The 15,688-nt window shown below is 43.0% G+C and overlaps 1 protein-coding gene across 1 annotated transcript in view; it reads left to right on the forward strand.

Moving 5' to 3' along the window:
* Positions 1-6,893, forward strand: part of LOC124719082 (ubiquitin carboxyl-terminal hydrolase 29-like) — a 433,479-nt gene extending 426,586 nt beyond the window's left edge. Inside the window, exon 12 of the mRNA XM_047244762.1 lies at positions 6,114-6,893. Coding sequence (XP_047100718.1) covers positions 6,114-6,265 — 152 coding nt within the window. The 3' untranslated portion in view covers positions 6,266-6,893. The remainder of the gene's footprint in view (positions 1-6,113) is intronic.
* Positions 6,894-15,688: the final 8,795 nt, after the last annotated feature.

Below are 15,688 nucleotides of genomic sequence, written 5' to 3' on the forward strand. Positions count from 1 at the left end.
AAAACAGAGATATTTTAGAATCTAAAGAAAAAAATCAGTATTTCACTGCATGCCCATGGGCTTGGATCACAGCTGCGGATCTATTTGGCTCTGAATCCACAAGGTTTTGTAATAGTTCAACTGGGAGTTTTGACCATTTGTCCAACAAGGCAGCAGCAAATTGAGCCTTGTTTGAGCAGCTTCTATTACGAGCACATCAATACACAATGCGTCCTGAGTGGATTTATCCAGGCTCTGGCTTGGCCACTCCAAAAGTTTGACTTTTTATCTGAAAAGAATTTTTTTAAATGGTCGGAGGTGTGTTTTGAATCACTGTCCTGCTGAAATGTCCAAATACGCATGTGGCATATTCTTTCTCCCAGATGAAATCGTATTTTCTAAAATGTCACTGTGCAGGAAACTATCCATTTTGCCGTGTATTTGACCTAGAGGATCAGCATCAGATTCAGAAAAGCATCTCCACACCGTGTGCTGCCACCACCGTGCTTAGTGGTTGGAATCTGGTACTTTATGCTGTCCTTTTAGTTTTTGATTGATGTATGTACTGCATAACTCCACAAAACATTACACCATGTTCGATGTTTCTTTGCAAATTCTACCCTGGCATCCCTTTTTTTTTTTTAAATTTGTGAATTGTGTGTGTGATGGTTGTCTACCATTTAAATCACCTGCTTCTGGGTGATGTTTTACAGTTGAGACATGTGAGTTCAGTCCATGATGCTGCTCCAGATCATCCCTAATTTGTCGAGCTGATTTTCTTGGAGCCCTGACCTCAGCTAATCGGCTTTTCCTCGCTCCTGTTTTGCCATCGAATACACCCGTATATTAATTGTTGTAGTGCGCAATGATCTCTAGCAATGCTAGATTGCCAATTTCCCTTCTTCAAAGCATGGAAAACAGCTTGTTTTATATCAGCTGAGTATTCTTTGTGTTTTTGCTTGCTTCTAGTTATCTCTACAAATAAACAAATACTGTCTGAATGCTTAATTGACAGTAGTTGATCAATACTGTACAAAATGCCTTTCAGCTAAAGGAATACATACTTATATAATGGAAGGAAACATTCCACGTGGGAAAAATTATATATAAAAACAAAGATGAGGTGACTTACCGAACAAAAGCGCTGGCAGGTCGATAGACACACAAACAAACACAAACATACACACAAAATTCAAGCTTTCGCAACAAACTGTTGCCTCATCAGGAAAGAGGGAAGGAGAGGGGAAGATGAAAGGAAGTGGGTTTTAGGGAGAGGGTAAGGAGTCATCCCAATCCCGGGAGCGGAAAGACTTACCTTAGGGGGAAAAAAGGACAGGTATACACTCGCACACACGCACATATCCATCCACACATACAGACACAAGCAGACATATTTAAAGACTTCCTTTCGTCTTCCCCTCTCCTTCCCTCTTTCCTGATGAGGCAACAGTTTGTTGCGAAAGCTTGAATTTTGTGTGTATGTTTGTGTTTGTTTGTGTGTCTATCGACCTGCCAGCGCTTTTGTTCGGAATACATACTTACATTGTTATTGTATGATCTTGGTCATTTACTAGATACAGAACCACAGTGACAGGAAACTTTTGTTGGAGTGCCACAGTTGTGTGTGTAGCTCTGTTATGAATGCATTCAAATGATACTGGCAACATAACACCGTAACTAAAAAATACTTTTGAGTGCTACTGTACAAGTCATATGTTGGAAATTCTATAACTGATGCATCACCATCAACTTTTTCATCTTCATATTGATGTACTTTGATCACAAACACAATTCCTCTCCTTTCTTTATTGCCAGTACTTATTTTTCCAGTACTCCTTCATCTTCTCTCCATGTTATATTTTCCCTTTTCTGTCCATTTTGTTCACAATTTCTTATCTCTTCTGCCTTGTAAACCTTCTAAATTTAATGCAGTGTGTCCTGAAATTCTCTCTGCAACGGCGAGCTCCACTTCTCGTGTTGCAGGGCACGTAAGGTTGGCAGCATGCTCATGTCGCTGTATAAGCTAGTGGGCTGGGACACACTGCTAGTGGCTGCAGTTATGTTTGGAGATGGGATCAGTATTATTAAATTAAAACAATGAAATTAATTAATTATATTAATTGCATTTAAATACACTATACGCGCCAGTATCACAGCAGTGCTGTAAGCGTTTTCCTCCTCCTTGAATGCGTAGTTCAACATGTTTACATATATTTGTGAACACCTTTACCAATGTTTCACATGTAACCGAATTCAGATAATCAATTACCTCTGTCTTTTGTTCATATATTGTATTTGGGTTATTCTGATACACAAATGTTTTAATCGCACCCCAAAGGAAATAGCTGGGCAGAGACAGGTCTGGTAAGAGCAGAGACCTTTCATAATGGCCCTGTCTCAAAAGATTTCATCTAAAAGTTATACGGGATGGTGTTCCGTGTAAGCAGTAGCATTGTCTTCTTGGAAAAATGAATGACTGTTCTCATTTTCATTCAGCAGATAAATTATTTGGCAACAATTGGCATAGGAAGTGGTGGTAGTATCAAAAAAGATCGGTCCTATAATTTGCGCTTATGTTATGACAACCCACACTCTGATTTCTCTGCGTGCAATGGTGTTTCTCTTATGGCATGTGAATTTTCTGATGACCAAATCCGTGAATTTTGGGAATTAATGTAGCCAGATATGTGAAACCCAGCTTCATCAGTGGAAAAGGTTCAATCTAAAATGCAAACTCCACATTGGTTAGCAAATCCCTGAAACCATTCACAGTATGCTGTTTGTTTCACACGGTCCATACAATGTAATTAATACATAGTAGAAATTTTTTATGGCTACATCCCCAGTTCTTTGGTTACGGACTTACATGCTGTTGTATAAGAGACTTTCGCCTCTTGCAATGATCCCCTCGATGATTTTCTCAAACTCCACAACACGATGTCCGAAATGTTGTCAAGCTTCCATTCTATTAAAATTGTGAGTCTGCCAGTTTGTGAATCATCATGAACTGGACCTTAAATCACGTACAGTGTCACGATGTGAATGCCTTGAAGCAGCAAAACGCAACCTAACTTGCTGCTTCACATACTCCGTAAAGTTTCCTCTTGCACAGGAAATGTCTTCCATTATAAATGATCTCTCAGCTATAGTAAGAATTCTCATTACACACATCACAGTTTACACAAGAACTAGACAATAATACAGCTAACAGCTGCAATGCATACAGAACCCTACTACCCCCACCCTACCAATGCAGGTCGATGGGACTACAACACCATCATTGGCATTGTATCGAGAAGGAAGTGCTTCTCTGGGCGGTATCACTAACCTGGTGTCTTGCTGTTTCGGTAAGTCCCTCGTAGCACAGAAGTAGCGCTCACTCGTCAGGTTCTATGTAGGTGGTGATCCTGCTGAAGTGGAGTGTTTAAGGATGCCAGTTGTTAATTGCCAACAACGTTTGTACTATACTTGTTTTAATACAGAAATTGCTTTGTCACACACATCACAGAATCAGCAATTGCAATATGGCGGCTCTGGACTACACCATTATATTCGACCCTTTACACACATTAACACTGTTTTCTGACTTTGCATAATGATAGATACTGCCCACGACACGTGGTGTTCTTGTAACTAATAACTTTACTTTATATCTTGTTTAACATCTGAAATATGCACTTTTAGAGCCGCCCCGGTTACTCGACCGTGCATTTTGTGTGGCTCTTCGTGACTAACTTGCGCTGTCTTCCCGAAGGACGAGAGAGACCACCCCACCTTTCTCCCTCAGCCAAGAAGGACACTTCTCTCTGGTAGATAGACACAATAAAAAACACTTAAACACACACAAAAATTTCAAGCTTTCGCAACCCAAGGTTGCTTCATCAGGAAAGAGGGAAGGAGAGGGAAAGACGAAAGGATGTGGGTTTTAAGGGAGAGGGTAAGGAGTCATTCCAATCCCGGGAGTGGAAAGACTTACCTTAGGGGGAAAAAATGACAGGTATACACTCGCACACATGCACACACGCACACACGCACACACACACACACACACACACACACACACACACACACACACACACACACACACACACAAACTATATTTTTTAACATTCACAGCATCTTTGTTTAAAGATGCTGTGGGTTGTGAAAGCTTGATATTTGTGTGTGTGTTTTTTATTGTGTCTATCTACCAGCGCTTTCCCATTTGGTAAGTCACAGCATCTTTATATAAGATGCTGTGACTTACCAAATGGGAAAGCGCTGGTAGATAGACACTATATATATATACACTCGCACACACGATATGTGTGTGTGTGCGAGTGTATACCTGTCCTTTTTTCCCCCTAAGGTAAGTCTTTCCACTCCTGGGTTTGGAATGACTCCTTACCCTCTCCCTTAAAACCCACATCCTTTCGTCTTTCCCTCTCCTTCCCTCTTTCCTGATGAGGCAACAGTTTGTTGCGAAAGCTTGAATTTTGTGTGTATACACCTTCAACTTTTGTGTGTATGTTTGTGTTTGTTTGTGTGTCTATTGACCTGCCAGCACTTTCGTTCGGTAAGTCACATCATCTGTGTTTATATATATATATATATAATCTCCAAACCTTCAGCCAACGGGCGTTCAGATCACTGTTGCTAGGCGGATCTGACATCACATTTGCGGACATTGTGACGGAAATTTGTCTCGGAACACTGTCTCAGATTGTAAGATCCTACTCCCAAATAGTTGGATCCTGTCCCTACAAAGGTTGCACAACATTGCCTCCTATGATTTCATCACTAATACTCCTTGCTGGCGCTTAATTGTCAAATGTACGTGTTGCCTTGCTGCTACTGAGCATTCCCGATCGCATAAATATGCATAACACTTGGCTTAAACACATGAAGGGAATGCATCTATGCATTATGGGACACTTGCAGGCGAGAGATACGAAGCATCCACTATGGACTGACTTTGCGGACACATGGTATTTTATTCTTGAAAATGTTTCTTTCTGTTATTTTCAATTCTTTGATGATTTTCCTTCCTAGTTATTTTGCTTTTTCTGTAATGCAGCTATTGTTTGTTCTTTTTCCAGAAATACAGAAATATTTGTTTTGTTAGCCTGGTCTCATTCAGGTAGATGTGTCCAAAAAAGATGAATTTTCACCTTGCCATTACTTCTGATGTTTTCTCTATATTTTTTTAGATATCTTCATTACTTCCAAGTTTCCAACCATTTGTAGTTTGTATTCCAAACATTATTTTTCTAATAATCTCCCATCCCATTGTTTAGCATTCACTTGTGTGTAAACATTCGTGTCCCACCATTGTGGTATAGTGTTTTATTTGTTTTTTCCCCCTATATATACATTTCTTGCTGCAGATATTTTTTTCCATCCCATACGCTCCTTCCATATTTTTAGCTTTTACATCTATTGCAAATTTTTCTAGTCCATTCTGCTGTATATTTTCACTAAGATATTTAAATTTACTATGATGCTCTATTTTACTTATTTATGTTCCTATGTGTTCTGGTGCTTTTTTATGTTTGTAGTGAATTGTGTTCTTTCAGCTGAAATTTTGAGACCAGTACTATCCTCACTGTCAAACCTGTAGTTAAATGCTGTCTTTTTTCCCTTGTATATTCTCATAAGTGTAGTCAGCAGCTCATGGTCGCATTCTTGCTTCTCGAGCACGGGGACCCGGGTTTGATTCCCGGCGGGGTCAGGGATTTTCACCTGCCTCGAGATGACTGGGTGTTTGTGCTGTCATCATCATTCATCAAAGTGGCGAGATTGGACTGAGCAGAGGTTGGGAATTTGTACGGGCGCTGATAACTGCGCAGTTGAGCGCCCCGCAGATCAATCATCATCATCATCTTCATCTTAAGTATAATGCACTAACATTTTGTGGGTGTGTATGTGTGTGTGTAGTGTTCTTATTTCATCATTTTTGAATTGAGATTTCACACACACACACACACACACACACACACACACACACACACACAGAGAGAGAGAGAGAGAGAGAGAGAGAGAGAGAGAGAGAGAGAGAGAGAGAGAGAGTGAATATGCTGCTTAGCTAGTAAAGTAGACATAATTCGTCTTGAAAATAATAAGCTTGTTACTAATGTTATGTTTCTTCAACACAGGTCATTATGTTTGTGATGTGTACCATAGGACAACAGGCAAATGGTATTCATATAATGATAAAATGGTTAAAGAAATGTATGAAACGACATTATTTAGTGCAAAGAGACAGAAGACAGGATATATTTATGTGTATCAAAATAAAAATTGTTGATTGATGAAATGATAAGCAACTGGATATTTAAGAAGAATGAACTCTGTTTATACCGATCAGCAAAGGGAGTCTCTTCATTGTGTGTTTTTATCGTTTTTGTTACCATTGCTACAGTTCTGTTTTGTCACTGTTTTCTGATCAGTTACCATTATAAGTCATTTTTGAAATGTTAGGTACTTAGACATTGTTCCCTTCAGTACTTAATTTATTTTAAGTTTATTTTCTCTGTTATATTTGTTGAATGTGGATGCTCAAGATATGTGCAACCATTACACACATTCATCTCTTTTATTTCTTTTTTAAAAATAATTTATTGTGTGAGTATCAAATTTTGTGTCTGCTTTTGTAAATTTTTATATGACTATTATGTAGATATAGATGTAGATGTGATGTGTCAGAAACTACGCTTTTTGTAAATTTTTATGTGATTATTGTGTGTGACTTATGTGCTGTATCAGAACCTGTGAGTTACGTAAATTTTTATGTGATTATTGTGTGCTGTATCAGAACCTGTATACAGTTTTTTCCATAATGGAATTTACTTTTAGAACTTACTGTTCTGACATTTAAAATACTTTTGTGTTTATTATTACATGTAATAAACTGTACAAAGAAATGATCTGTGAATATACATATACTATTTTTCTAGTGCTGGTATTGTATTTATATTCAGAGAAAACATTATGAGGAAGTGCAGTGAACTGAATAAAATGTCATGTCTCTAAGTGTATTACTTCTCACTTGTTTGCTATTAGGTGTAGATACTACATCCTGTAGTTTGTGTACCCCTTTGCTCATGCTGTTTGGAATGAGCCTAAGCGTAGCCATTGTGGCCAGATTCCATTTCAATAACATATTATTAGCTGTATTTGCATCATGATGAGAGAAAACTACACTACTAACCATTAAAAATGCTACACGAAGAAGAAATGCAGATGACGGGTATTCATTGGACAAATATATTATACTAGAACTGACGTGATTACATTTTCACGCAATTTGGGTGCATAGATCCTGAGAAATCAGTACCCAGAACAACCACCTCTGGCCGTAATAATGGCCTTGATAAGCCTGGGCATTGAGTCAAACAGAGCTTGGATGGCGTGTACAAGTACAGCTGCCCGTGCAGTTTCAACACGATACCACAGTTCATCAAGAGCAGTGACTGGCATATTGTGACGAGCCAGTTGCTCGACCGCCATTGACCAGACGTTTTCAATTGGTGAGAGATCTAGAGAATGTGCTGGCCAGGGCAGCAGTCGAACATTTTCTGTATCTAGAAAGGCCCGTACAGGACCTGCAACACGCGGTCGTGTGTTATCCTGGTGAAATGTAGGGTTTCGCAGGGATGGAATGAAGGGTAAGAGCCACGGGTTGTAACACATCTGAAATGTAACGTCCACTGTTCAAAGTGCCGTCAATGCAAACAAGAGGTGACCGAGACGTGGAACCAATGGCACCCCATACCATCACGTTGGGTGATACGCCAGTGTGGCGATGACGAATACACGCTTCCAATGTGCGTTCACCGTGATGTCGCCAAACATGGATGTGACCATCATGATGCTGTAAACAGAACCTGGATTCATCCAAGAAAATGACATTTTGCCATTCATGCACCCAGGTTCGTCGTTGAGTACACCATCGCAGGCGCTCCTGTCTGTGATGCAGCGTCGAGAGTAACCGCAGCCGTGGTCTCCGCGCTGATAGTCCATGCTGCTGGAAACGTTGTCGAACTGTTCGTGCAGATGGTTGTTGTCTTGCAAATGTCCCCATCTATTGATTCAGGGATCGAGACATGGCTGCACGATCCGTTACAGCCATGCGGATAAGATGCCTGTCATCTCGACTGCTAGTGATACGAGGCCGTTGGGATCAAGCACGACGCTCCGTATTACCCTCCTGAACCCACCGATTCCATATTCTGATAACAGTCATCGGATCTCGACCAATGTGAGCAGCAATGTCGCGATACGATAAACCGCAATCGCGACAGGCTCCTTACACGAGGCATCACAACAACTTTTCACCAGGCAACACCGGTCAACTGCTGTTTGTGTATGAGAAATCGGTTGGAAACTTTCCTCATGTCAGCACATTGTAGGTGTCGCCACCATTTCCAACCTTGTGTGAATGCTCTGAAAAGTTAATCATTTGCATAACACAGCATCTTCTTCCTGTCGGTTAAATTTCGCGTCTGTAGCACATCATCTTTGTGGTGTAGCAATTTTAATGGCCAGTAGTGTATTAATACACTGACAGAAAAAAAATCCCAACACCAAGAAGTAGTTGTGGGGCATAAATGAAAGTTGGTAGACATGTTTCTACATCAGAAAGATAATGTGTATTCAAATTCCATGTCAGTCGCATAAGAGTGGCGCTAGTATGAGGATGCAACTCGGGCTTTCTTTAACTATGCGCCATAATGATCATGAGAGTTAGTTACATTTGAGACTGCATGTGGTGAGTTGATGTTAGTCAAAAATGCCTTTAAAGTGACGAAGATGACTAAACACCAACTTACTGAGTCTGAACGAGGTTGTGTAATTGGGCTTCGAGAAACTGGACATTCCTTCTACAATATTGCAGAGACTTGGCAGGAATGTAGCCAATGTGCAGGATTGCTGGCAGCAATGGTCACGGGAATACTTGGTCACAAGAAGCCGAGGCTCCGGACGGCCACGTGGCACTCCTGGGAGGGACGACCATCGTGTTCCAGTTTTCAAGAAGGGTCGTCAACAAAACTATATATAGGCCTATATCTCTGACATCTACATCTACATCTACATCTACATTTATACTCCGCAAACCACCCAACGGTGTGTGGCGGAGGGCACTTTACATGCCACTGTCATTACCTCCCTTTCCTGTTCCAGTTGCGTATGGTTCGCGGGAAGAACGACTGTCTGATAGCCTCCGTGCGCGCTCTAATCTCTCTAATTTTACATTCGTGATCTCCTCGGGAGGTATAAGTAGGGGGAAGCAATATATTCGATACCTCATCCGGAAACGCACCCTCTCGAAACCTGGCGAGCAAGCTACACCGCGATGCAGAGCGCCTCTCTTGCAGAGTCTGCCACTTGAGTTTATTAAACATCTCCGTAATGCTATCACGTTTGCCAAATAACCCTGTGTCGAAACGCGCCGCTCTTCTTTGGATCTTCTCTATCTCCTCCGTCAAACCGATCTGGTACGGATCCCACACTGATGAGCAATACTCAAGTATAGGTTGAACGAGTGTTTTGTAAGCCACCTCCTTTGTTGATGGACTACATTTTCTAAGCACTCTCCCAATGAATCTCAACCTGGTACCCACCTTACCAACAATTAATTTTATATGATCATTCCACTTCAAATCGTTCGGCACGCATACTCCCAGATATTTTACAGAAGTAACTGCTACCAGTGTTTGTTCCGCTATCATATAATCATACAATAAAGGATCCTTCTTTCTATGTATTCGCAATACATTACATTTGTCTATGTTAAGGGTCAGTTGCCACTCCCTGCACCAAGTGCCTATCCGCTGCAGATCTTCCTGCATTTCACTACAATTTTCTAATGCTGCAACTTGTCTGTATACTACAGCATCATCCGCGAAAAGCCGCATGGGACTTCCGACACTATCTACTAGGTCATTTATATATATTGCGAAAAGCAATGGTCCCATAACACTCCCCTGTGGCACGCCAGAGGTTACTTTAACGTCTGTAGACGTCTCTCCATTGATAACAACATGCTGTGTTCTGTTTGCTAAAAACTCTTCAATCCAGCCACACAGCTGGTCTGATATTCCGTAGGGTCTTACTTTGTTTATCAGGTGACAGTGCGGAACTGTATCGAACGCCTTCCGGAAGTCAAGAAAAATAGCATCTACCTGGGAGCCTGTATCTAATATTTTCTGGGTCTCATGAACAAATAAAGCGAGTTGGGTCTCACACGATCGCTGTTTCCGGAATCCATGTTGATTCCTACATAGTAGATTCTGGGTTTCCAAGAACGACATGATACTCGAGCAAAAAACATGTTCTAAAATTCTACAACAGATCGATGTCAGAGGTATAGGTCTATAGTTTTGCGCATCTGCTCGACGACCCTTCTTGAAGACTGGGACTATCTGTGCTCTTTTCCAATCATTTGGAACCCTCCGTTCCTCTAGAGACTTGCGGTACACGGCTGTTAGAAGTGGGGCAAGTTCTTTCGCATACTCTGTGTAGAATCGAATTGGTATCCCGTCAGGTCCAGTGGACTTTCCTCTATTGAGTGATTCCAGTTGCTTTTCTATTCCTTGGACACTTATTTCGATGTCAGCCATTTTTTCGTTTGTGCGAGGATTTAGAGAAGGAACTGCAGTGTGGTCTTCCCCTGTGAAACAGCTTTGGAAAAAGGTGTTTAGTATTTCAGCTTTACGCGTGTCATCCTCTGTTTCAATGCCATCATCATCCCAGAGTGTCTGGATATGCTGTTTCGAGCCACTTACTGATTTAACGTAAGACCAGAACTTCCTAGGATTTTCTCTCAAGTCGGTACATAGAATTTTACTTTCGAATTCACTGAACGCTTCACGCATAGCCCTCCTTACGCACACTTTGACATCGTTTAGCTTCTGTTTGTCTGAGAGGTTTTGGCTGCGTTTAAACTTGGAGTGGAGCTCTCTTTGCTTTCGCAGTAGTTTCCTAACTTTGTTGTTGTACCACGGTGGGTTTTTCCCGTCCCTCACAGTTTTACTCGGCACGTACCTGTCTAAAACGCATTTTACGATTGCCTTTAACTTTTTCCATGAACACTCAACATTGTCCGTGTCGGAAAAGAAATTTTCGTTTTGATCTGTTAGGTAGTCTGAAATCTGCCTTCTATTACTCTTGCTAAACAGATAAAACTTCCTCCCTTTTTTTATATTCCTATTAACTTCCATATTCAGGGATGCTGCAACGGCCTTATGATCACTGATTCCCTGTTCTGTACATACAGAGTCGAAAAGTTCGGGTCTGTTTGTTATCAGTAGGTCCAAGATGTTATCTCCACGAGTCAGTTCTCTGTTTAATTGCTCGAGGTAATTTTCGGATAGTGCACTCAGTATAATGTCACTCGATGCTCTGTCCCTACCACCCGTCCTAAACATCTGAGTGTCCCAGTCTATATCTGGTAAATTGAAATCTCCACCTAAGACTATAACATGCTGAGAAAATTTATGTGAAATGTATTCCAAATTTTCTCTCAGTTGTTCTGCCACTAATGCTGCTGAGTAGGGAGGTCGGTAAAAGGAACCAATTATTAACCTAGTTTGGTTGTTGAGTGTAACCTCCACCCATAATAATTCACAGGAACTATCCACTTCTACTTCACTACAGGATAAACTACTACTAACAGCGACGAACACTCCACCACCGGTTGCATGCAATCTATCCTTTCTAAACACTGTCTGTACCTTAGTAAAAATTTCGGCAGAATTTATCTCTGGCTTTTGCCAGCTTTCTGTACCTATAACGATTTCAGCTTCGGTGCTTTCTATCAGCGCTTGAAGTTCTCGTACTTTACCAACGCAGCTTCGACAGTTGACAATTACAATACCGATTGCTGCTTGGTCCCCGCATGTCCTGACTTTGCCCCGCACCTGTTGAGGCTGTTGCCCTTTCTGTACTTGCCCAAGGCCATCTAACCTAAAAAACCGCCCAGCCCACGCCACACAACCCCTGCTACCCGTGTAGCCGCTTGTTGCGTGTAGTGGACTCCTGACCTATCCACCGGAACCCGAAACCCCACCACCCTATGGCGCAAGTCGAGGAATCTGCAGCCCACACGGTCGCAGAACCGTCTCAGCCTCTGATTCAGACCCTCCACTCGGCTCTGTACCAAAGGTCCGCAGTCAGTCCTGTCGACGATGCTGCAGATGGTGAGCTCTGCTTTCATCCCGCTAGCGAGACTGGCAGTCTTCACCAAATCAGATAGCCGCCGGAGGCCAGAGAGGATTTCCTCCGATCCATAACGACACACATCATTGGTGCCGACATGAGCAACCACCTGCAGATGGGTGCACCCTGTACCCTTCATGGCATCCGGAAGGACCCTTTCCACATCTGGAATGACTCCCCCCCGGTATGCACACGGAGTGCACATTGGTTTTCTTCCCCTCTCTTGCTGCCATTTCCCTAAGGGGCCCCATTACGCGCCTGACGTTGGAGCTCCCAACTACCAGTAAGCCCACCCTCTGCGACTGCCCGGATCTTGCAGACTGAGGGGCAACCTCTGGAACAGGACAAGCAGCCATGTCAGGCCGAAGATCAGTATCAGCCTGAGACAGAGCCTGAAACCGGTTCGTCAGACAAACTGGAGAGGCTTTCCGTCCAGCCCTCCGGAATGTCTTTCGCCCCCTGCCACACCTTGAGACGACCTCCCACTCTACCACAGATGAGGGATCAGCCTCAATGTGGGCAGTATCCCAGGCAACCACAGTCGTAGTCCGATCAGGGGATGCGTGGGACGAGCTGGCCGTCCCCGACAAACCCCCATCCGGACCCCCACAGTGTTGACCATTGGCAACAGCCTCAAGCTGTGTGACCGAAGCCAACACTGCCTGAAGCTGGGAGCGAAGGGATGCCAACTCAGCCTGCATCCGAACACAGCAGTTGCAGTTGAGGAATTTTAGAACATGTTTTTTGCTCGCTTATCATGTCATCTCTGGAAACCCAGAATCTACTCTGTAGGAATCAACACAGATTCCGGAAACAGTGATCGTGTGAGACCCAACTTGCTTTATTTGTTCATGACACCCAGAAAATATTAGATACAGGCTCCCAGGTAGATGCCATTTTCCTTGACTTCCAGAAGGCGTTCGATACAGTTCCGCACTGTCGCCTGATAAACAAAGTAAGAGCCTACGGAGTATCAGACCAGCTGTGTGGCTGGATTGAAGAGTTTTTAGCAAACAGAACACAGGATATTGTTCTCAATGGAGAGATGTCTACAGACGTTAAAGTAACCTCTGGCGTGCCACAGGGGAGTGTTGTAGGACCATTGCTTTTCACAATGTATATAAATGACCTAAATAGTGTCGGAAGTTCCATGCGGCTTTTCGCGGATGATGCTGTAGTATACAGAGAAGTTACAGCATTAGAAAATTGTAGCGAAGTGCAGGAAGATCTGCAGCGGATAGGCACTTGGTGCAGGGACTGGCAACTGACCCTTAACACAGACAAATGTAATGTACTGCGAATATATAGAAAGAAGGATCCTTTATTGTATGATTTTATGATAGCGGAACAAACACTGGTAGCAGTTACGTCTGTAAAATATCTGGGAGTATGCGTATGGAACGATTTGAAGTGGAGTGATCGTATAAAATTAATTGTTGGTAAGGCGGGTGCCAGGTTGAGATTCATTGGGAGAGTCCTTAGAAGATGTAGTCCATCAACAAAGGAGGTGGCTTACAAAACACTCGTTCGACCTACTCTTGAGTATTGCTCATCATTGTGGGATCCGTACCAGATCGGTTTGACGGAGGAGATAGAGAAGATCCAAAGAAGAGCGGCGCGTTCCATCACAGGGTCATTTGGTAACCGTGATAGCGTTACGGAGATGTTTAGCAAACTCAAGTGGCAGACTCTGCAAGAGAGGTGCTCTGCATCGCGGTGTAGCTTGCTGTCCAGGTTTCGAGAGGGTGTGTTTCTGGCTGAGGTATCGAATACATTGCTTCCTCCTACTTACACCTCCCGAGGAGATCACGAATGTAAAATTACAGAGATTTGAGCACGCATGGAGGCTTTCCGGCAGTCGTTCTTCCTGCGAACCATACGCGACTGGAACAGGAAAGGAAGGTAATGACAGTGGCACATAAAGTGCCCTCCGCCACACACCATTGGGTGGCTTGTGGAGTATAAATGTAGATGTAGATCTGCAGCAGCAATTTGAGCAGCAGTTGTCACCACAGTCACACAAAAAACTGTTATAAATTGATTATTCCAAGGACAGCTCCGAGCGAGATGCCTTGTAGCGCACATTCCATTGACCCAAAACCACTGCCATTTGTGACATCAGTGCTGACAAATCTGAGCTCATAGGAAGGTAAGCTGGAGCCTTGTTTTGTTTTCTCATGAAAGCTGGTTCTGCCTCGGTGCCAGTGATGGCTGATATGTTGGCTATGAAGAGACCAGTTGAGGTCGTGCAACCAACTTCTCTGTGTGCTAGACATACTGAATGTACTCCTGAAGTTATGGTCTGGGGTGCGATTTCATATGACAGCAGGAGCACTCTCGTGGTTATCCCATGCACACTGACTGCAAATTTGTACATCAATCTGGTAATTCGACTTGTTGTGCTACCATCTACATCTACATCTACATCTACATTGATACTCCGCAAGCCACCCAACGGTGTGTGGCGGAGGGCACTTTACGTGCCACTGTCATTACCTCCCTTTCCTGTTCCAGTCGCGTATGGTTCGCGGGAAGAACGACTGTCTGAAAGCCTCCGTGCGCGCTCTAATCTCTCTAATTTTACATTCGTGATCTCCTCGGGAAGTATAAGTAGGGGGAAGCAATATATTCGATACCTCATCCAGAAACGCACCCTCTCGAAACCTGGCGAGCAAGCTACACCGCGATGCAGAGCGCCTCTCTTGCAGAGTCTGCCACTTGAGTTTATTAAACATCTCCGTAACGCTATCACGGTTACCAAATAACCCAGTGACGAAACGCGCCGCTCTTCTTTGGATCTTCTCTATCTCCTCCGTCAACCCGACCTGGTACGGATCCCACACTGATGAGCAATACTCAAGTATAGGTCGAACGAGTGTTTTGTAAGCCACCTCCTTTGTTGATGGACTACATTTTCTAAGCACTCTCCCAATGAATCTCAACCTGGTACCCGCCTTACCAACAATTAGTTTTATATGATCATTCCACTTCAAATCGTTCCGCACGCATACTCCCAGATATTTTACAGAAGTAACTGCTACCATTCGTGAACAGTATTCCAAGGGGTGTTTTCCAACAGGATAACACTTGCCCACATATCACTGCTGCAACCCAACATTCTCTACCGCGTGTCGACGTGTTGCCTTGACTTGCTCGATCACCAAATCTGTTTACAATTGAGCACATATGGGACTTCATTCGGACAACGCCAGCTTCATCCACAACCAGCATTAACCGTGCCGGTATTGATCGACTAAGTGTAACAGGCATGGAACTCCATCCCATACACTCACATCCGGCACCTGTACAACACAACACGTAACACATTTGTGTGCTTGCATTCAACATTCTGGTGGTTACACCAGTTATTAATGTCGCAGCATTACACATTTGCAATGGTTCATCTACATCTACTTGATTACTCTGCAATTCACATTTAAGTACTTGGCAGAGGGTTCATCAAACCACAATCATACTATCTCCCTACCATTGCACTCCCGAACAGCGAGCG

Source organism: Schistocerca piceifrons, chromosome 10, assembly GCF_021461385.2.
Source record: "Schistocerca piceifrons isolate TAMUIC-IGC-003096 chromosome 10, iqSchPice1.1, whole genome shotgun sequence".
NCBI lineage: Eukaryota > Metazoa > Arthropoda > Insecta > Orthoptera > Acrididae > Schistocerca > Schistocerca piceifrons.